General features: G+C 43.1%; 1 protein-coding gene across 12 annotated transcripts in view; it reads left to right on the top strand.

The window, feature by feature from the left end:
• The window catches only part of PTPRT (protein tyrosine phosphatase receptor type T), a 1113287-nt gene that overhangs the window by 526495 nt on the left and 563849 nt on the right, over window positions 1–22943 (top strand). For all 12 annotated transcript variants that reach the window (XM_043479842.1, XM_043479836.1, XM_043479841.1 and 9 more), the window contains exon 7: window positions 15665–15958. In XM_043479842.1, the coding sequence (XP_043335777.1) occupies window positions 15665–15958 (294 nt within the window). The remainder of the gene's footprint in view (window positions 1–15664; window positions 15959–22943) is intronic.

The raw sequence follows: 22943 nt of genomic DNA, 5'->3' as shown, positions 1-22943 counted from the left end.
GTTCCATTCATGCAAACATCTGTCCATGTCTTGTTGACAATTCCTTCTTTATTTGAAATAATGAGCAAATTAATGCTTTCATAGGTTTCAGTATCATATAATCTATGGAAGAAATATTTTGAATGGCCAGATGTTAATTTCCTTCTTTGCTTACCACTGCAAAATAAAGTACTGGGCTTACCAAGTGTTCAAGTACATTTTTAAATACATTGAAAATGTCTCCTTTGAGGGCATCCTTCCACAAAAGTAGGCTGCCTTCTTTTATTTTTATCTCACATAGATATAGCTATGTCTCCCCCAGTCTTTTGCCTAGTTTGTGAGTTTCAACTTCAAAGGTAATACTGAAACTGATCTTAAAGAAGCTTCAGGCATATGTATGTGTGTGTGTGCATTTTGATTGTGCCTCTTTATTATACTAACTCCTAGCCTTTTCAGTAACAAAAAGTCTGGTGATGTTCCTCCAAATGATTTGTTATCTGTGGGATATGTATGGTGCATCAGTCACCTGTGACTACAAAGAAACTTACCCCCAAATGCAGTGGCTTAAAAACACAAGCCTTCATTACCTCACGGGCATGGGTCCGAATCCTGATACAGCTTAACTGGGTGATTCTCGCTTGGGATCTCTCATAGAATGTAGTCCTCCTAAGGCTTGACGGAGGGAGGGTCTGAGCCCAGATGCCCACACACGGCAGTCTTTAGAAGGTCCTATGAAAAGACCACTTCCATGGCTGTGGACCTCAGAGCCTCCATTAGCAGGTAGCCTCAGAGCCTCCTGAATTGTTGGCAGAAGGTATTATTTGTGATGCGTGATTCAACTTAAGATAACTCACAACATGGCAGAAAGAGGAGGGGAGGGAGGGGTGGAGGAGAGAGGGGTGAGAGAGAGAGGGTAGGGGAAGGGAAGAGAAGCCAGGAGAGAGGGAGGAAAGGAGAGACAGAAAAAGAGGGAGGGGGGAGGAAGAGAGAGAAAGGGGAGGAGAGAGAGATAGATGAGTCAGAAGAGAGAAAGAGGGAGGGAGCAGAGGAAGGAGGGAAGGGCGAGAGAGAAGGGGAAAGGCCGTGGGGTAAGTGGAGAGGGAGAAGGAGATGATCAGAGAGAGAAGGCATGCAGGATGGTAGTCTTTTTATGACTTTAACTCAGAGGTTCCATCATCATGTCACCTTTGCTTAACTGCTAGAAGTGAGCCAAGAGGGCTCGCCCACTCTCAGAGGGGCAGCGTTGGCACAGGGGTGTGAATTCCAGGAGTCAGTCGCCAGGGACCATTTTAGAGACTGACCACAGCCGCTGTGGGTGGGCATGGGAGTGGGTGTCTTTAAGCCTTGCCATAAAAGGGGTGATCTTTTGCAAATGTTCAGGATTTTCTTGCACATGAGATACTGAGTTTTAGCTCTTTGCAGCTCTCCAGGAATAGAAGTCACATATTAAATAAATATCTCAGTCTATCTTACCCTGTCCATATTGAGAGCTGCTTAATAATGATCACTAATTTAATTTGGGGTAGTGTTCCCATCTTCTTCCCAGTTAAGCTCCATGAGGGGATTCTGAAGGACAGTGTTGTGTTGGATCCAAGCCTTCTAGATTGTTCGGAATGTTACTGGCTTACATCTTTTTGATGGTTCTGAGAATATGCTTCCTGTTTCCCATTTTTAAGCAACTATCCATCATCTTGATTGAAAACATGCTTTTAAAAATATTATACTTCTAAAAATTAAATGAAGAGTGCGACTAAAACTTTCAAAGCAAACCAGACATATTTTTCAACATTTCTGTGTTAAAATGAGAAAACTTGTATGGCAGGAAATAGAGCCAAGGATAGTTTGTGTTTGTCAACCGAATGTTTGAGCCCAGTCCGGAATCTGCAATTACTTTTGAGCACTGATGACTTTGAATATAGTCAGAAGCAAAAAAATTAACACAGACTTGACATCACAGGCATGATTTATAACTGCAAACATTGATAAATTGAACCTCATTGCAATTAAAATTTTTGCTTTGGGAAAGCTCCATGTGTAGAAAATGAAAAGACAAGCTATAGAGGGGGAAACCCTGCAAACCACCTGCATGACAAAGGACTAATATCTAGAGTATATGAAGAATTCTTAAAACTCAACAGCAAGAAAATCCAGACAACTCAAAACAACAGTCCAGTGAGAAAACGGGCAAAAGTTATGATCAGACATCTTACTGAAGTGATTAGACTAATGGCAAAAAAGCACATGAAATGCTATCAGCCATTAGGGTAGTATAAATTAAAACCACAGTGAGATAACACTACACACTTATCAGGATGGCTAAAGAATGATAACACCAAACTGGTGAAGATGCAGAAAAACTGGATCACGCGATGATGGGAGTATAAAATGGTATAGCCACTCTGGAAAGCATTGTGACAGTCTGAAATCTCATATGCCCTAGGAACTGTATACTCCTTGACATTTATCCCAGAGAAAGGAAGAACTATAGAAATCTGTATAATTATGGTTGCTCATAGCAGCCCCATTTGTAGTAGCTAAAAACTGGAAACAGCCCAGATGTTCTCCGACAGGTAACTGGTTAAACAAACTGTAGTACATCCACACCATAGAACACGACTTAGCAATGAAAAGGAATGAACTGTTGATGTAGACAACCTAAATGATCTTCAGGGAATCACGCTTAGTGAAAAGAAGTCACACCCCAAAGATGATATGGACAGGGAAGCCTGGCATGCTGCAGCCCATGAGGTCGCAAGGAGTCAGACATGACTGAGTGACTAAACTGAACTACAAGATGATATATTGTCATTTCTGAAATGTCAAAATTTTAGAATGGGTTTGTGGTTCCCAGGGGTTAAGGGTGAGGTGAAGGAGTGAGGATTTAGTATTTATTTTATATATCCCCACATTTTGTTTGCTAATATAAGGTGTAGGATTTTTGTTTCTATGTTTATGAGAGAGATTAGCCTAAAAGTGTCTTTTCTTGTGATATGCTTGTAACCTCTTTGCATAATGGTTATCTTGGGCTTGTAAAATGAGTGTGGAACTACTTCTTCTCTTGGTATTCTATGAAAGAATGTGTCTCAAGGTGGTAGTTCCCTGAAACCTTTTCATGTGTGAAAAAGTTCAAGCTTATTTTACTGTCTATTTTCCAGTAGAATTCTGTCCCAGGAAGATGTTCCATCCAAAAGCCCTGTCACTTTGTAGATCCCCTTGAAAGTTGCTTTTTATTTCTTTGGATTCCCTGTGCCTATATTTGAGAAGTCCATGTTTTAGGTTTCCCTGGTGGCTCAGCTGGTAAAGAATCTGCCTGCCATGTGGGAGATCTGGGTTTGATCCTTGGGTTGGGAAGATCCCCTGGAGAAGGGAATGGCTACCCACTCCAGTATTCTAGCCTGGAGAATTCCATAAACTGTATAGTCTGTGGGGTTGCAAAGAGTCGGACAGGACCTTTGACTTGCACTTTCACACGATTAGGATGTTAGAAATGTCTAGACCAGGGCTTGAAATTTGCCTTCTGCTCCTTGTCTCCTCTCTTCCCTGACTGATGCTTTACCTGGCACAGAAGTACCCAGCTGCAGGTGCCTGCAGTGGGCACCAGCATGAAGCGCTTAATCCTGTTCCCAGAATCCAGTGTCTACCTGGCTGAGCCAGAATTGTGGCTTCTGGGGATGGGGACAGTGGCCCATGGCCTGTGGGATTGTGCATTATCCTGTTGTTTCAAAGTTCTTACCCCAAGAGCTGCTATTAAGTTCTGCTAAGTTTCTCTCCAGGCTGGATGTGGCAGAGTGCAGAGGGAGCCTGGGGGGATTTGGAAGAGGCTAATTTTTCAGTTCCTTAACATAAAGGGGGTAATCATCTCTTAAACTCTCCCCACAAACTGAGCAGGCTGTTATGGATAAGCCTCTTAATCCATCTGGACACCCCTTCCTGACACTTCAGAGCAGTCGATACTTCTAGTCACTTCCAGCTATTTCAGCAGCTTAGAGACTAATTATGCATCTCCCCCTTGCACATAGGGATATGCCAAGGAGAGAAATTTGCAAAATGACAATATCTCCAAAGCCCCAGCCCCTTCGTTCTCTCACTGTGCCTGGCAGTGTAATGACTGATGAAGCTGCCTGGGCTCAAGTTGCCCTGAATCTCGCATTTCTTTCCTCCCTCTCATCATCCCCTCTTCTCTTCTTGCTTTTCTCTAGACGTGTTCTGTTAAGCTGGCTGCCATGTTTCCCCCCCTGCCCCTGGTGCTTGCTGAGTGTGAGTTGCCTATCCTGGCGGGAAATGAGTGGCTTCCTCATGCGTGAAGCTGAAAATGATTTCATCGCATGTGCTACCAAGTGCCCGGATGCTCAGAGTGGATATCAGAGGAGAGTTGAAAAGCTAGATCCAATGGCTCGTTAATGGAGAGGGCTATGGGGTGGGGAAAAGGATCAGCACAGGAGGTCAAGAGGGATGAGAATATTAATAACTCATGCTTATTTAGGGTCTGTCTTGTTTCAGGCATTTACATTTGATCTTCACAAAGACCCAGTGAGATATGATCCATTATCCTGGTTTTACACATGAAGAAACTGAGGCTCAGAGGAGTTCTGTAACTTGCCCACAGTCATGCAATTAAGTTAACAGAGGTTGTAAGCCAACCTCTATCTGTTGGATCCAACATTCTTGAATGTTCAATATATCATGCTGCCTTTTGTGAGCGAAAATGAATATGGACATGCAAAGGGATGGAGTGGTGAGCATTGGGCATAGTGTGGAGAAGTCTGTAGTGCATTGGGGTGCTGGGTAGGGAAAGTGAAGTGGACACCCACTTATATGGACTGGGGGAACATTGTGGAGGTCAGGGAGAGACTGTGGCCTCACCCAGCCTGTTGACGCCTAGCCTTATACTGGTCCCATCTTCCCTTGCCCCTTAGATCCATTCAGTGACCAAGTCCTGTTCAATCTTCTAGTCCCTCTGACTCTGCCTATCCAACCCCATGGTCCTCATCTTGGTCCAGACCTCCATCATCATCTCCTCTTAGTAATGGACACAACTTCCCACTGACTCTAGTCTCTCTCCTTCAGACCCATTCAGCCAGCACTCAAGAGGAGTGTCCAAAGAGACACATGTCTGTGTCACACCACCATTTACAAAGCCTCAGACTTCTCAGGAAGCCCTTCCTGATCTGGCCACCACTGACCTCTCAGATCACCTTGCTGCTGTTCCCCGACTCTCATCTGTGTTGCAGAGGATGTGTCCCCGTCTCCTCTCATCTCTGGGAAGGCTCTCTTCTCCCCAGGTGCCTGTCAGATTCTCCCATCGTTTCATGTCATGACTTGACTCCTCCAGGAAGCCTTCCCTCCCCTGCTCCATCTGATCTACTCCTTGCGTTAGTTTTCTTGGGCTGCTGTAACTAACAACCACAAAGTTATTTAGCAGCTTAAAAACAACAACAACAACAACACGTAGTTATTGTCTTAAAGATAAGGAAGCTAAAATGGGTCAACAGGGTTGCACTTCTTTTGGCTCTGCTGCTGCTGCTAAGTCGCTTCAGTCATGTCCAACTCTGTGCAACCCCGTAGACGGCAGCTCACCAGGCTCCCCTGTCCCTGGGATTCTCCAGGCAAGAACACTGGAGTGGGTTGCCATTTCCTTCTCCAATGCATGAAAGTGGAAAGTGAAAGTGAAGTCGCTCAGTTGTGTCCGACTCTTAGCAACCCCGTGGACTGCAGCCCACCAGGCTCCTCTGTCCATGGGATTTTCCAGGCGAGAGTACTGGAGTGGGTGCCACTGGGGAGAATCATCCCCTTGTCTTTCCCGTTTCTAGAGACCACCTGCATTCTTTAACTCGTGGTCCTTCCTCCATGTTCGGCTGTGCAACCTCTTTCAGTTTCTCTCTGAGTCTGTTTCTTCTGTCTTCTTATTTCACATATGAAGTTCTTTGTGATTACATCAGGCCTGTCTGGCTATTCTAAGATCCTCTCCCCACTCAAAATCTTTAACTCAATCACATCCTCAAAGGCAATTCTACCATGTAAAGTACTGGAGATTAGGACTCCTCCCTAGCATACAGAAGTGTAGACTTGGATGTCTTTGGAACTCAGAGATCCAAATAGGCGAAGGCACAAGTTTCCTCCACCCTGTTCTCCATAGCCGGGCTGTTGGGCAAAGGATGGCAGTCTGCATACCCTGGATTGCTCTAGGACAAGAAGCTGCTGCAGTGTGGCCTCTGATTCTGAAGATGTAGAGTCCAGGCTCTCCTAGGCCCCTCTCTGGGGGAGATAGACTCTCGAGTCATACTTTCTTAGGACTCTTGATTAGCAGGCGAGGACAGAAAAGGCCCTTCTAGAGTGATGATTCGGCTCTTAATTTTGGGGCGTGACCCAGCAAAGAGTCCTCTCAAAAATGTCAAGGCTCTGGTGGGGACAGCGGAGCCAGGAGCAGACTGAGTGTTGAGTGTTGCAGATCACAAACTCTCTCCTGGTGCTAAGTCGTTACTGAATTATGCATTTTTAAATGAATTCATTGGCTGCAGCATGACCGTGTGAAGTAGACCGAGGCTGAGCTCTAAATGTACTTACTTTGGAAGAGCTGGCAGGAGTAACACTGAGAAGACTGTGGCCCCTTTTCATTCTGACACAGCGAGGGGAATGCCTTTAATGGGATCTTTGTGTCTCTCTGTGGGGGACGTGAAATGGGGGCACCAGCTGTTTCCCACCGACTGCTGACTGACTCCATGGACTCCTGGCTGGAAGGAGGAAGATAATAGCAACTAACACAGCATACTTGTTATGTGCTAGGACTATTACAAGGGTTTTGAATGCGATACCTTACCTAATCCTCATAGTACCCTCCATGGGGGAGGTATTATTATTGCCCCCATTTTACAGATGAGGAAACTGATGTGCAGAGAGGTTAAGTAACTTGCCCCAGCTTTTGTAATGTTTAAAAAAAAATTATTCATTTATCTTAAATGGAGGATAATTACTTTACAACATTGTGATGGTTTTTGCCAAACATCAACATGAATCGGCTATAGGCATACATGTGTCCCCTCCCCATCCCACCCCCCAGGTTGTCACAGAGCACCGACTTTGGGTTCCCTGTGTCATGCATCAAACTCACCCTTGTTATCTATTTTACATATGGTAATGTATATGTGATGGACAGGGAGGCCTGGCGTGCTGCGGTTCGTGGGGTCGCAAAGAGTCAGACATGACTGAGCAACTGAACTGAACTGAACTGAATGTGTATGTTTCAGTGCTATAATAAACACATGAAAAAATGCTCAATATCACACACACACATTATTTTTAATGGATCATTTAATATGATACCATTTTGCTTTATTTATTTATTTATTTTTTTTTTTTTTTTTACCACACTACATGGAATGTGGGATCTTAATTCTCTGACCAGGGATTGAAACCCACACCCCCTGCACTGGAAGCATAAGATTTTAATCGCTGGACCACCAGGGAAGTCCCTATATACATATATATGTGTGTGTGTGGGTGTATTCTTTTTTAGATTCTTTTCCCTTATAGGTCATTATTAATACAAAAGATTAAGTAGAGTTCACTCTGTTGTACAGTAGTTCCTTGTTGGTTATCTATTTTATATACAGTAGTGCGTATATGTTAACCCCAGTCTCTTAATTTATCCCCTTCCTCTTTAGTACACGTGTGTGTTTTCAATGTCTGTGGGTCTAGTTCTGTGTTATATATAAGTTCATTTGTTTAAAAAAAATAAGAGAGCTCACTTGTTAAAAAATTAATATATTTATTTTAATTGGAGGCTAATTACTTTGCAATATTGTGGTGGTTTTTGCCATACATTGACTTGAATCAGACAAGAAAAGTGAGATGATAAAAAGGGAAGAATGTTCCAGCAGAGGCACCAGCACAGGCAAAAGCACCTCCTGCGACCCCTGTATCACTTGTGAGGGGAGCTCAGTAGTCAGGGAACCTGGAGAGGTTGGGAGAGGCCAGCTCTTGGAGGCCTGGTGTGACATTCTGGTGGACAGCAGGTGGAGAAGGACTATGGTCTGTATTTCAAAGTACTTTCTCACCATTAAAACTCCTCACTACTTGTGTGAACACCGTAGACTGTACTCCTTATCCCTGGAGATAAGCTTCAAGCTGAGTCTTAGCTCATGTTAGGGGTTTCTGCATCTGGCAGTTAGGGCTAATGTCTTTCCATGTATCTTCCATATCTGTGGTTCTGAGATAGTTGACTGTTATTGCTGCCAAGTTAACAAAGTACCAACTGGCTAGTTACCATATCTGGCTTCTTCTCACCAAAACTACTTCTCTATGACCTTGAAAGAGAAATCATTTCATCTTCCTCAATTGTGGGGATCCTAGTAACAGTAGACAGTATAATGCAGTGATTGATTACAAACCCTGTTCTGGGATCTTCCTAAGTTTGAAACCTGGTTCCTTTTCTTACTAGCCTTGTGATTGTGAGCCATTAACCTCCTTAAGCTTTAGGATTTTTAAAATTAGTTTATAAAATGGGATTGCTAATATCCCCTGCCTGAAGAATGTGCGAGGATTAAATAAGATGCTGCATATAAAGTTATTAGCACAGTGCCTGGCACACAGTGAATCCTAAGTGAGCACTTTCACTCTGCTGAACTCACAGGCTGTGGATCTGAAATAGAAGCACACTTCTTATATTAACACTTACAGCACATAGAGGGTTGGTGCAGTGTTGAGGACAAGGGGCAGACTTTGGAAAGGCCTGGGTTTGCACCTGGTTCTGCTCATTCACTGTGTGAGACGAGGAAGGTTACCTAAAGTGGCTGAACCTTGGTCTCCTCACTTGTAAGATGTGTGCTGTATGGGGCACTAGAGGAAAATGAATGAGGAAACAGGTAGAGTGCTGTAAAATATTAGTTGCTATGATTAGAGGGCCTTTCAGAAGTCAAGTCTCAGCTTGCAGTGGAGGTGTCTGAGCCATGCCAAAAGCAGGCATGATTTCTCCTTATTAGGCGCTATGGGGGGAGAACTGGCTTGGCAGAGGGACACGGATGTGGTTCTTGATTCTTGTTACCTGTTGTCTGGGCAGATGAGAGGGGAGATTGACTGTTAAATACTCCTGGTGGTGGAGGGCACAGAATCCCAACAGAGGTCCCACTGGTTAGAAAAGTTCAACATGTAAAAACACTTATTTAATATGCTTATCTTTGCAATAAACACTCAATTCAGGTTTATTAGAGGACGTTTGTAGAGACGCACACAAAAAAGAAAACAAGACTGATTTCCCCACAATCCTAAGGAAAACATCAACATTTGGCATATTTCTACCTAGACATTTTAATAGGCATAGGTAGATGGGATTTTTTTGTTTTCCTTTAATTTAGTTAAAATTGGGCTTTTGCACCTTTGGAGAGTCTTGTCTAAGGAGAAACTGTTCCATGGAAATTTTTCATGTCCAGTTTCAGAATAATTGCCAGAGCAAACCATTCATAGTGCAATTGCTTACATTTAAGCACAATCTAAATGCCATTGGGATTTCTGTCTTTTTTTAAAGTTTAGGTTTTGTCTTGGTTTGGCCTGGCATGAGGCAGTGGTTCCCTTCTAGACTTTTACCTGAGAAAGAAGAGTCTTGTGTTAGTAATCATCCCATGGGACTGATCGTTTTACTGCCCCAGTTTCTCCATCTTAGAGGTCATGATTTCAGCTCACCCCAGTGTGGACTGGGATCTATCATCAAGTAATTTTTCTGTAAGGTAGTGTATATAGATAATACATCTTCTGCATTTTTCAGAATCTAAACTTGTCTATCTATTGGCTTTGCCAGTGTACCACAACTTAGTTGTCTATAAACATCTTGGGATATGAAATATCCTCTTAAAATCTTGTGTGTGTATTATACTATTGTGAGTGGAATGCAGACCTCCTCAGTACGACTTCTTGGCTGCAATCCTGGTTCTTTAAATTACTAACCATTTGATATTGGGCACATTACTTAATCTACATCTCTTTCTTCTGTTCAGAAAAATATGAATCATAATATTATTTATTCCTAGAGTTGCTGTGAAGATTAAATGAGTTAATACTTTAAGGCACTAAGGACAGTGACAGGTTCATCAAGACTGTGCGTCATTCATTAACTGCCACTGCTGTTGTTTGTAGTTATGATTGCTATTATCACCTTCTCTTATATTCCTGTGTTTCAAACTGAAATGATGAAGTATGGGAACTGATTTTTCAGTCTTTTTGTTTTGTATTGATGAAGATCTGTTTCTGTCTAGAGGGAATGTTCTGTCTAGAGGGAATGCTTGAGGGAATTTTTCTTTAGTCTGGTATTTCAAAATATTGCCAGCATGTTCTTAAATTTGAGTCTCATCATTGATTATTCCTACATCATTCATTATTCCTACAACCCACTGTGCTCTTCATAGTCTGCAAATTCAGACCTTCATTTAGTTCAAAAAATTTTTCTTTAGCTATGTCTTTGATTATTGTTCTGTTCCAGGCATTTGATGTCTTCTCCCAAACATATTAATTTCTTAGGTTGGATGTCCATCCACTGTTCTCTATAACACTTTCTTTCTCTTTGTCTTGCCACCCCAACCTCTTATTTTGGGAAAACTTATCCGATATTTTCTCTGTCCATTTAAACAGTCATTAAATATTTATTGCACATTGGCCATAAGTTAAGGTTAGACACAAAGACTAATTCTAGTCGACAGCTACTGCTAGATTGGATGCTATATCTACTTATTCTGCCTTCTGCTTGGGGACCTCATGGGCCAGAGATGAATGAGAAGGTGCAGCCTCCTGCTGGCAACACAGTCAAGGTAGAGTCAGTAAACATATCCACATAGAACCCCTATGGTCCTTGGCAGAAAATTCAGATATTTTTATAATTTGAACCATCTTTCGTGCTAAGGATGAAAATATTGAGAGCCAAAAAAAGAAAAAAATTGAGAGCCACCAAGACTGGGTGGTGTGTCCAGGGTCACGGAGCTAACTAGTAGTGGAAGACAAAGAAAGACTCAGGCCCTGGCCCCAAACTCGAGTTTCTTCTCCTCTTTGATCTTCCATGCCTTATTTGATACAAAAGTGTTGCATGCTGATTGGTAGAAAAACTAACCAGCATGATGCTTTTGAAATATCTACTGGGTGCCTAGCCTTGCGATCTGCACAACAGGCATTATGAAGCAGAATTGAAAAGAAAAATGGACACGGTTTGGTTCACAGCAAAAGAAACGATGTTCCAGTTGGGAAAAACGGCATGTGTGCAAGTGTGGATGTGGCAGTGATAAAATAGTCTCTGGGTATATGTGGCATGTTGGTGGGTGGGGCAGAATAAGGTGTTCCCATGGACTCATATGCTTCAGTAAATGCAGTGCAATTAGAAAGGTGACCAGGAGGGAGGCAGAGGGTGATAGTGTCAGAAGCCAATTTATATTCACCTTAAACATGTCTAAGAGCTCACTTCAATCTTAGTAGTATTCAGTTTTTCTCAAAATATTTGATTTCCGTCGGGAGCAGACAATACACACGCGCAAAGCTTGCTCTCCAGCTATTTGAAGCACTTCTGCTCTCTGTAGGAATTTCTGGGGAGTCAAACTGTTACAAGTGCTCACAGCGGGGAAGAGGAAGACAGAATTGGTCTGGAGATTGCTGCCTGAGGATGAAGCAGAATTGCATTAAGGGGTCACTTCACCACCTACCTCTTGAAGGAGAGCCTTGACCAGTCGGGGGCAATTGCTGCCCAGGCCTCAGGGATGATGGCTCCTGGGGTTCTTGTTCTCAAAGTGCGTTGATTCCTGGCTGGAGGGAGGTTGGTACCATCTCCCAACCCAGATCTCATCTTCCTGAAAACCAGGCTCCCTCCCTGTTGATTTTGTTCCAACCTTTGTCAGCAAGGAATATCATCAGATGTCAAACACTTACTCCTGGCTTTGCACAGTTGATGGTGAGGGGCCAGGTATAGAGAGGTATTAGTCATTTCATATGTGAAAAGACTCGTGAAAACACCAATAACAGAGGCCTCATGGACACTGAATCTGCTGGCACCTTGATCTTGGACTTCTCGGCCTCCAGAACTGTGGGAAATAAATGTTGTTTAAGCTGCCCAGTCTATGGTATTTTGTTATAGCAGCCCAAACACCTAAGACAGCCTCTGTGGAAGATTTCTAGGTAAGATATAACATTAAATGGGCAGAGTCATGTTTTTTTCCTTTAAATATTTTAGCCCAACTGTTGAATCTATGAATGTGTTGTGTGGGTCATGGTCATGGAAACCTAGACATTTACCGGGCTTGGTCTGGTGGAAATCTTAGCATCTTTATAATCACCAAGTATTTGGGAGCCCGGAAGCACTAGATCTATGACCCCTACATCAAGTTCCATTTTCTTACATGGTTGTGCTCCCAGGCTTTAGCTCCTGCAACAAGGGTGGCTTCAGGGTCCCCGAGAAGTATCAGCTCTTAGGGGCATGTGGGCTGTCAGGAGAATCTCTGTGGATTTCTTTTATTCTCAGCATTGAATCTTCAAGAATTCATGCAAGGTCTTCAAAAAGGTTCATGAATTCCTGAAATGATATACAAAACTTTAGGCAGTATGCTTGTATACATTTTCCTGAGGAGAAGAGTCTAGAATTTCTCGCATTTCCATAGCATCTGGTGTATCCCCCAAAGTTAAAGACTACTTGTATAGACTTGTTTTAATGATCTTTCTGGTTATCTGCTTCAGCATCTCAAGGATAGGAGGAGAAAACCATAGGCAGAAATGCTACCTGGGCCCTGAGTTCTCAAACTGTCTACACCTCCTTCTAGCTTCATAGGCTCTCCCTGGTTCTTGGTTTCCTGTCTGATGACTCTGGTGGTTGGATTAGATGACGTCATAGAATTCTTGCAGTGTCTGGCTGAATAGCTCATCTCAGAGAGGAAAACTGAAACAAGCACAGTCTTTCTGTGTATTATTTAAAAAGGCAGTACCTACAAAAAAAAAAAAAAAATCATTCCTGCTTTTTTTTCTCTTTGATCCACTAGTTCATGTGCCTTCTAAAGAATGCCAATTATAAATCAATAAATTACTAAAAACAGAAAGAACAAAAGAATAATCTGATGGCTTCTTGGCATCAGATACAGGAAACACTGGGATGTACTTTGTGATATATTCTTGAGTGATCACAGGGAAGGACAAGTCTGCACATGGACATGTAAACTAGTGTGACATTTGAGATGGATGCATTTATATACTTGAGGGAATGTTTGTTACTATACTTGCACCTACCATCAGAAATACATGAAAAGAGACTAAGCATTTGGAGAGACTGATACTTGATTTTCTTTCTGGCAGTCAGCAATTTACTGCTAATACCTAAAGTAGGAGAGTAGAAACTAGGGTGGGAAGTTCATGGAAGAGAACTTATTGTAATCCCTTGCTCAAGCCTTAAAGTATTGAAGTCTGCTGATCTTCATTCTGTCCAGGGCCTGTCTGTGAATAATTTTACTAAGGAATTGGGCAGAGTCATCACAGAGCTACAAAAATATCACCCTTGGGGCCTCATTGGAGACTGATGGGAACTCTGGAGAGTAGATAATGGTGATCAAAGGGTCTATATATTTAAAATGCACAAAGGATGAGCCCAGAAATTATCTGCCTGCCAACTTAACTTCTTTACCTGGAACAAATTATCCAAAAATCAATTTGCAAACACCTTTGAGATAACAAGGCATTGAGTAATAACCTCCATGGATTTGTAAAGAAAAGCATCTAGCTTGACTAATCTGCTTAGTTTCCTCCTCTGACCAAATGGCAGGCTATAATAGTAGTAATTTGAACTTGTCCCTGAAGATCTGCTTCAAGTCACACTGAGAAAATGTTGTCCATCTTTGCTTCATAGTGATTGTTCTCTTTCTGGAGAATTTTCATTGCTAGATAATTAATTAGAAAGAAAACACTGAATAAGACCTATCTTCCCAAAGCTCCCACCTGAGTTCCAAACTGAAACTGATACCTGCCTTAATAGCCCAGAGGCCCTCCAAAAGTTCTTGAACATAGCTTTGGTGTACTCCATCCCAAATGCCTTCCCCACCCTTACTTCCTAGTTCTACACCAGGAATCACTAACTTATTCATACCCTTGGACAGATAATCCACTTCCTGAAAGTTGGTCCTAAGAAAATATAAGACAAGAGGGACTGGAATCATTCGCACAAAGATGTTTGTTGCAGCATTATTTACCTTCGCAAAACTTGAAACTACTCATGTGCCCAGTAATCAGAGCATAATTACTGTAATTATCTGATGCACTGTTCTATCACTACTAAAGACAGTGGTGGTAAAATCCACATAGTATATCAACAAAGTCCTTTAGTTGTAATAAATGAGAGAAGAAAACAAAATCTTCTTTGAATCTTTGAATCTACACACAAAAATGACTTAAGTACACAAATAGAAGTTGGAATGGAACATGAAGATATAAAAATGACAGTTATATTGGGTGGTAAGGAGAGGGATTGTTTTCTCTTTCTAATCTCTTCTTTATTGTTGTTCCACTGCTGATTTTTGCTACAAATAAAAACAAATATACCCACACTGGTTTGTAGACAGAGGGTATCGAGAGATAAACAGCCTTCCAAAGGGAGAGCTGGTGTTGGAAGGCAAGCTGATGTGGGTTCCCTTTTGCCTTACCTGCTCCACTCTCTTGGCTAAGTGATATGATCACCTGAGATATGATCTCAGGTTTTTAATCCACCAAAATGGAGGTGCTAATATCCCAAGAATGACACTAATAATGCAAATGAAATTTTCTGGTAAATAAGTATAAAGCAATTGTTAATTTCTGCAGCTTTGCCAGTGAGCTAAAAATTGCCAGGGAGAGGCCACCATTAGTGCCTGTTGAAATGCTAGTCTATTTAGCTGGAGTTATAGAACTTAGTAGAAGAGAGGTGGCAACGCATAGGAGATCCAAAATAGCTCAGCATGACTTTTCCCTTGACCCTTGATTTCCCACTGGCATCACTGTGATCATGACCCTCTCTCTGTGGAGGAAGTTGTTAGGGCTGTGGAAGAAGAAGTTGAACTCCCATTACGCCATCATCCTTTTGCTAATTCAGCTCCTATCACCATTCCACAGATCATCCACTAACAATCTGTGTGTTCCTATAAAAGAAGTGTTTGTAAACCCCTGACTCCCATGGGTTTTGAACCAAACTCTGATTTAGTAAAGGCTGGTTCTCATTTGAGGATAGAAAACAGAATATTAACCCAGGAAGCTTTGCAGTCTTCAGGAAAAATCTTTTCCTCACAATGACCTTCTTTCTTTCCTTTCTTTAAATGAAGGCGTTTTGATGAAAGTGTTAGTTGTTCAGTTGTGTCCAACTCTTTGTGAGCCCATAGACTGTAGCCCACCAGGCTCCTCTCTCCATGGAATTCTCCAGGCAGAAATACTGGAGTGGGTTGCCATTCCCTTCTCCAGGGAATCTTCCCAACCCAGGGATCGAACCTGGGTCTCCTGAATTGCAGGCAGATTCTTTATCATCTGAGCCACCAGAGAAGATTGATTGAAGAAGAAGTATTGATTCAGGTATTTACATATAATTATTTAATTAACTTAATTGATTCTGGGTTATTGTCTACGGCTGTATGGAATTCTGTCCTTTGTCCTCACATGTTTGGAGTCCATTCTGTAAACCATTTGGGTCTGACATCCTTTGCTGATTCCTGTCTTTCAGAGCCTCCCACGCCCATTGCCCCTCCAGAGCTGCTGGCCGTGGGGGCCACCTACCTGTGGATTAAGCCAAATGCCAACTCTATCATTGGAGATGGCCCCATCATCCTGAAGGAGGTGGAGTACCGCACCACGACAGGCACCTGGGCGGAGACCCACATCGTTGACTCTCCCAACTACAAACTGTGGCATCTGGACCCCGATGTGGAGTATGAGATCCGAGTGCTGCTCACGCGACCAGGAGAAGGGGGCACGGGACCACCAGGGCCTCCCCTCACCACCAGAACCAAGTGTGCAGGTAGGACTCTTCTGCCTGACTCTGTTTTGAGATGTGCAGTTGCTGTGAGTGATGTTACTCTTGAAGTTGTGATAGTCATTCCTCAACTTCTTTGATATGAGTGTGCATCCTGTTGGGGTAAAAAACAGTATTTGGTTTTGCCTTTGAGGTTCTGGAGGCATCTCTGGGGCCCTCCTGGCTTCACCTGTGAGTCTAAGAATCACCTAATTCTAGCTCTAGTCTAGCCTCTCTAGTCCTGGAGAGCTTCCTGGATTGGACAGTATTTCCTGGGACACTGGTTCTTTCTCCCCAAATACTCCTGGGACCTTTGGAGTATTTGAGGCTTCCTACTGCTGACAGCACCTCTGAGGACTCCTGGTTCTGTCTTTGAGCGGTCCTGATCTTGTTTCTTTGAGGGCTCCTGGCTGTGTCCCTGAAGGGTCCAGCTCCGATTTTATCTCTGGAGGCTCCTGGCTCTGACTATGTGACTTGAGGCTTCACTTGGTCTGTGTCTCTGAGTGCTTCTGATTCATCTTGCATATCCTGTGTCTTTCTGATTTTAGTTTTGTCCCCGGGCTGGGCTTGTGATCCGAGTGAGCTCTTGGTTTTAACAATGTCCTTGAGAGCTCCTAGTTCTAGTTCAGCCTAGGGTGCTCCTGGTGCCTTCTGGTTCTGAAAGCATCTCTCAGTGGATTCTGGAAATGCCTTCATCCCTCAGAGCCTCCTGCCTCTGTGTCCCTTGGGGGCTACTGGCATCTACTAGGAGCCTGGGTTGGAATGGTCTGTCCAGAGGTCCTCTGAATTCTAAATCCCTGCAGCCTCCTGGCTCAGTGTTTCCTTCAGCCAGGCTCTGACAGTTTCTCTGAAGTTCCTGGTGACGCTAAAGAGTTTGCTGACTAGAACTGTGTCTGATAGAGTTCTTTGTATCCAACCATACCCCCAAGAATCTAGGCTTCTGTGCTGTTACTAATAAGGGGAGCTAGCTAGGATTTGTACCCTGATTTGTACCCTTAGATGTTCTGACTTCGAATGCAACTCAAGAAATTAAAAGGACTGAGTGTTAATGTGGGATTTTTTTGTTTTTGTAAATCATATTATTTATTTTATTTTTAAGTAACCATTCGATATAAGTACTTTTATCTCATATATAAATGAAAGAATCAAGACAACATTTTTAAACATTTTATCCAAAGTCATAGAATTAGCCAGCAGCGCACTCAGGGTTTGCACTAAGGTTTTCTGACTCAAATGCCCCTGATCATTGGTCACACATTGGTAAATATATAGAGAGAGCTGCGTGCCATCAGTTTGGTATATAGAGCTGGAGGTGCTCCAGTGGAGGACCAGTGATGTGGCACCATGAGTCATTGACTTCTGAGGGGGAAGGAATCCCTTCTGCCTTCTGGGTGGGGAGTGAAGGACCCATCAGTACAGTGATTTCCATGGGACAGAAAGACAAATAAAACAGTTAGGCTATAGTGCAACATAATGTTTGCCTAAAAATCGTTGCACTGTTCACAGTTACACAATAAAAGCTTCCAGGTTCATGGAAAAGTGGGGCAGGCTCACACCTTTCATTAGTGACAGACCCAAAAGAGAGGAACCTAGTAAAAATGGCAGCACAGCTGTACTTACACATGTTGATCTGTATGCACGTGTACAATCGCACAACTGTAACACAAATGGCGCATTACCTTGAAACGTCCTGAAGTTTGCTTGTGGGAGTGGGTGTCAGAAAGGCCGCAGTCCATGAGCTACTGGAAGGCGGTGGAGGAGGACTGTCTGAAAGTGGTGGTAAGTTGATCCACGTGTGGATCGACATGGCTTGTAAAACACACAGTGAACAGAGGGAGCAGGGAGGTATTAGAGGCAGGCGTGTCTGGTGTGTTCCTATGTGGTTCAGTCCAACTGAGTGCAGTTTTCTGCTCTACTGGTGTTTCTGTATACAACATCACACATAGCCAATGTGAAATTCCTGTTATACTCACATTGTTCCCTAATGTGTCAATCATGTTGGGGAACATTTGCATTTTGGAAACAAGTGTTACAGCAGAATTGACTGTAACCACTTTAGTGCCTCTTGGTCCCCTGGAGAAGGGTATGGCGACCCACTCCAGTACTCTTGCCTGGAAAATCCCATGGACAGAGGAGCCTGGCAGGCTACAGTCTATAGGGCTGCAAAGAGTCCAGCGTGACTGAAACGGCTGAGCAGCAACAGCAGCGCCTCTTGGTAGCGTGTAACCCAAAGTTGGTGAGTATTTCTATTGCTTGGGAATATTCCTTTGAGTGTTATTGAACCACCGTGATGAGTGGAGACACCATTTTCTTGATTGGTTTCAAAAACCAATCGTTGGTAGAATTCCTCATTGAAATCTGATTATAAAACTTACTACTTTAAAAAGACATAAGGATATGTTATTAAACCAGGTAATGCCTTATCTCAGCTTTGCAATTCAGTATTCATCCATAAAAATAATTGATTTGATCCTGCCAATGAGAGTTTTTTTCTTTCTACAGGGTTTCCAGGGGTTTTGATCTTTATAAATGATATTCAGAGTACTTTAGCAGCCCCCGTGGACTTATTTGCTGATGATCATATAATACATTTTGAAATTCAATTGCAAGATGATCATCTCAATAAAAATTTACAGTCTATTGCAAACTGTTGCCACGGCTGTGTAATGGATTTTACATGTTGAAAACACAATTGTCTGACTATCACTATAAAAATTATGAGTTGAAAACGCTGTTTGTGGTTTTATATTTCAAAAATGTTGGTGTTTAAGTAAGTTATGCCTGAAATCTTGAATAACCCACATTTTACAAAATGTGTCATCAAAAGGTAATCTTCTTTTCCGCAATTGCTGCTGATAGTAGAATGTTCTTTGCCTCATAATTAATTTTTAAAAGAATTCTAGGGCTGATATCCATTTGTAGAGACTGCTTATTGAGGTTGGTAGTCTGAGTTTTTTCCTCCCTTTCTCTCTTCTATTATTAATCACACTGGAAATGTACTCATTATTTTACAAAACAGAAAATGAGAGAGTGTGGAGTGTGGAAGGTATAATTTCTACCCAGAGGAATTTACAGACTGGGTTAAGATTCCAGCAAAACAGCAAAAAGAGTAAAACATAAAGTCTGCTATTGAAATAGTGAACTTTGTGGAGAAAAACAAGTTTGATGTGGAAAGAGCAATGCTGTTACATTGATCTAGAATAGTGGTTTTCAAAGTTTTGTCCCTGGACCCACGTCATTGGCATCGCTAGGGGACTTGTTAGGAATGCAAATTCTCAGGCCGTGTCCCCTGACCTAGTGAATCAGAAATTCTGGGGGTGGAGCCCAGAAATCTGTGCTGTAGGGAGCTCTTTGAGTGATGCTGTTGCACGCCCACGTTTAAGAACCACTGATATAGTGACACACCCAGATACCACTTTGGTAGTACAGCCATCGTATTCTTTGATCCTTGAGGCAGTTCTCAGAGGTCGATGGAAAAATACTGAGGCACAGAATCATCAGACAAAACTCGCAGATCAGTTATGTTCTTATAGCTAAATCTCTTGACCTAAGGAATTGCCCGTCACATGGTTTGATGGAGGTTCCTCTACACATGTGGGTGAGACTGAGGAATAACGAGACTGGTAACTATGGAGACAAGCTGAGAATGAACAGCCGCCATGCACAGCCGCTATAGTCTTGCTCATCGCACGTCTACTGAGTCCCTTCCATGTGCCAAACTCAGTGCTAGGTACTGGTGGCAGCGGCTTGCAACTGGAAGCCACAAGCTCAGGTATCCAGAAGATGCCAGGGACCCAAATTCAGCAGGGGCAGGTAGTAGTGTATTCTGGTTCCGCCAGGTTTTCCAGGTCACTAGGTAGATTCTCGGAGGCACTGGGAACAGGTTCCAATTCTTCAGGCAAGAGTTAGCCATTAAACTGGAGCCTGGATAGATTTATCATACAGGAATCTGGGAACGGGAGGATAAGAGAAGAGAGCCACAGATACACTCCAAGGCTCAAACGCCTGGGAAATGAGTAATGGAGCTGTTTTCTGAGGTGGAAAGCACAAAAGATGATTTAGGGTCAAGAAAGCCAGGCCAGGTTTGGCTATGTTGTGTTTGAGGTGAAGCTGTAAGCAGGCGATGACAGATGTTAGTCTGGAGCTCAGAGAGACCAGCAGGTTCCCTCTTCTTCTTCCAGGAGAACTACCTGATTGCACCTGGATTTCAAAGCCAAAAGGACTTCTTTGTACCAATGAAAGCAATTGAAGTCTCTTTCTTCATGCTATTCTCTTGAGATGCCTCATTCATTTATTTTTCAAGTCGTCATTTTGTTCCTTCTGCTCAGTTTACTCATTCACCATCTTTTCTGAGATACAGGCCTGGAGAGCAAAGTTGATAATGTACATCAAAGTGCTCTGAAAAGCTCAAAATGCTCATCAGATGCCTGTAGTGAAACAAGTCATTATTTTTGGCTATTATTATTATGGGTGTTATGATTATGAATCATGATGTCAGAACAGGAAGCCTTACTTGTCTACTTCTCTGGGTTGACTGGCGTTTGGGAGGGTGGGTCATCCCCCGTGATGTTGTGTTTCATCATCCCATGGGAAATATCATTTTGGAACATGATGATCATGTTGTAGCCTGGACTCTCAGAGGTTTTCTGGTCTAGAATAGCAGGTGGTTTTCTCTGGCACATCCACAACAGCAGATAACCAGTAATAGGAGTTGGGCCCCAGAAGGGCTCTCTCTTGTCCATATCAGCCTCATCTTGAATGCCATCTCTGATGAGATGCTTATGTTCTCCCATGGAAGACCAGGCTACTGCTGGGAATCCGGGGTAGTTACTATTATTCAGTACCCAGTGTTAGCCTGGTTATTTTTAAACTCTGGACAGGATCCTATGTAGGCACAGAGAGCATCCATTAGGTTGAAAGAGTAGGGACAGTAGGCAGGCTGTTCTCATCAACTGTCTTGAGTCCTCAAGGAGAATCAAGGGCATTGGCATTGAGGATGGGACCCAAGGTCAATAAGTGGGAAGGTAGGTGAGAAAATATGAGGTGCACACATCAAACTGATCCAAGCTGGCCCTGCATCTTTTCTGCAGGTACCACTGTTAATGGCCTGAGCACTTGCCTGTTGATGTCTTAAAATCATCACCCAGCATCACACGGAAGAGACTCTCCCTCATTTTTACCTAAATCTGCCTCCATGCAATGCTCACTCACAGTTCCTGATCTTATTCTCAGGTGACATTTCCCCCCTTATCTCAAAAACAGGTCTTTAGCAACCTGAAGTTGTCTCTCTTATGCTCCAGAAATCTCTTTCCCTCAAAGCCCTTCTTGAACCAGACCTGGGGCAGCTCTCTTCACATCAGAGTTATGGAATCACACATCAACCACCCAGCAAGCCAAGTGATCACACATCCCCTGAGATTGCTTACTCTCGGAAATCAAAGGGCCCTTGCCTGGGAATCCACTTCATTGTGGTCTCAGAGAGTTCAGGCTAAGTGAAAAGCGACTTGATACAGCCAGACATATGACTGTATGAGATGAGCTGCTGATTTGGAGGGCTCTCTCCCTATTACCTCCACCGGAGGGTTGATTGCACATTATATTTTATTTACATATTTATGGGTTTCTACTTGAAATGATATGTGTCTCCCTCTCTCTTTTCTCTAGGGGGATAAAAAAGAGAAATTCCAATTGCTGGACTCAATGAAGTGAGAGTAGTCATTAGAATTTAGTGAAAAGAATAAAGGGCTTTAGAGCTAAAAATATTCTGATTTTGATTTCAGGCTGGCGCTTGCTAGCTGGATGAGCACGGGTAAATTATTTCTGTCGGTGCCTCAGTTTCTTTTCATCCATTTGCAAAAGATGACACTTAGACTGTTTTTTTTTTGTGGAGCTTCAGTGAGACAGTTCTTCTGCCTAGCAGAGAACCCAGGGTGGAAAAGCCCCTTTTAACAAATATTTAAATATTTAGAAATAATCTCAGGCCTGAGCAGATTTCCTCGCTGTAGCATGATGGACTCTGCTGGAAGGGATTTCTCTAGTTGCTATTCTCTGTACTTTCTCAGCAGTGGATTCCTGCAGAAGCTCTGGTGAGTGGTTGTGCAGGTCTTCTGGGGTCTTTCATGATGGCTTCAGGACCCTGAAGGGGGCTGCAATGGCACCTATTGATGGGGATGGGAATTGTCACTTTATAGTTCTGTCTCTAGTCTTAAGGGAGAGAAGCATGTTTTCTAGACCCTTCTCTCTTTTGGGAGGCCAAGGCTAGTATGAATGAGGCTTTGCAAATAGGGAATGGAGGCAAGACCTGACCCTCTGCGATGAGTATCTTTGGGTGGATGTGTTTTTAGTCTAGGGCAGAATGTAGGAAAACAAAAAGAGGGAAAGAGGAATTCAGGGTCTAGAAAATAGAACAGAGTTTTGTGAGGCTCTTGTTTTTTTCATTTCTACAAGCCTCAGTTTCACTCTCTATAAGATGGGGGTAGCATCACTTGGCATAACTTTTAGGGCTCTGAATTAGAAGTACATGGGGACTTCCTTCTGGGCAGGATGGTAGTATGAGCACAAAAACATCAGACTCCATCTCTGCACTGCCAAGATCCTGGTGGAAAGATCCATAAATTTTAGGGAAACACAGCAGAATTAGCTAAAAGAAGTCCGATCACCATTGTACCCAGAATCAAAGCAAAGTCTAAAGACCAAGGAGCTCTTTAACAGCGTGAGAAACCAAGGGAGGGGTCTGCCATGCAGGTCACCTTGTGCTCAAAGGGACCCTGCTGCCAGAGCAGTGCAGGCCGTCCCAGACTGAGGGCAGCCAGAGAAGGGGAACTCCGACCACCTCTTCTTCACAACGATGGAGAAGGGGTGCTGTCTCTTCCTTCACGTCCCCTCCCTCCTTTGGCTGCCTCCGCTGCTTTGCCACTTCCTTCCTTCCCTGGAGTGTGGGACTCCGGAGAGAGTTCTCTCCACGAGGATGATGAAAGGGTAGGCCTGCTGT

Source organism: Cervus canadensis, chromosome 10, assembly GCF_019320065.1.
Source record: "Cervus canadensis isolate Bull #8, Minnesota chromosome 10, ASM1932006v1, whole genome shotgun sequence".
NCBI classification, from domain to species: domain Eukaryota; kingdom Metazoa; phylum Chordata; class Mammalia; order Artiodactyla; family Cervidae; genus Cervus; species Cervus canadensis.
Note: the sequence above shows the minus strand (reverse complement) of the source record. Positions and strands in the feature narration are given on the sequence as shown.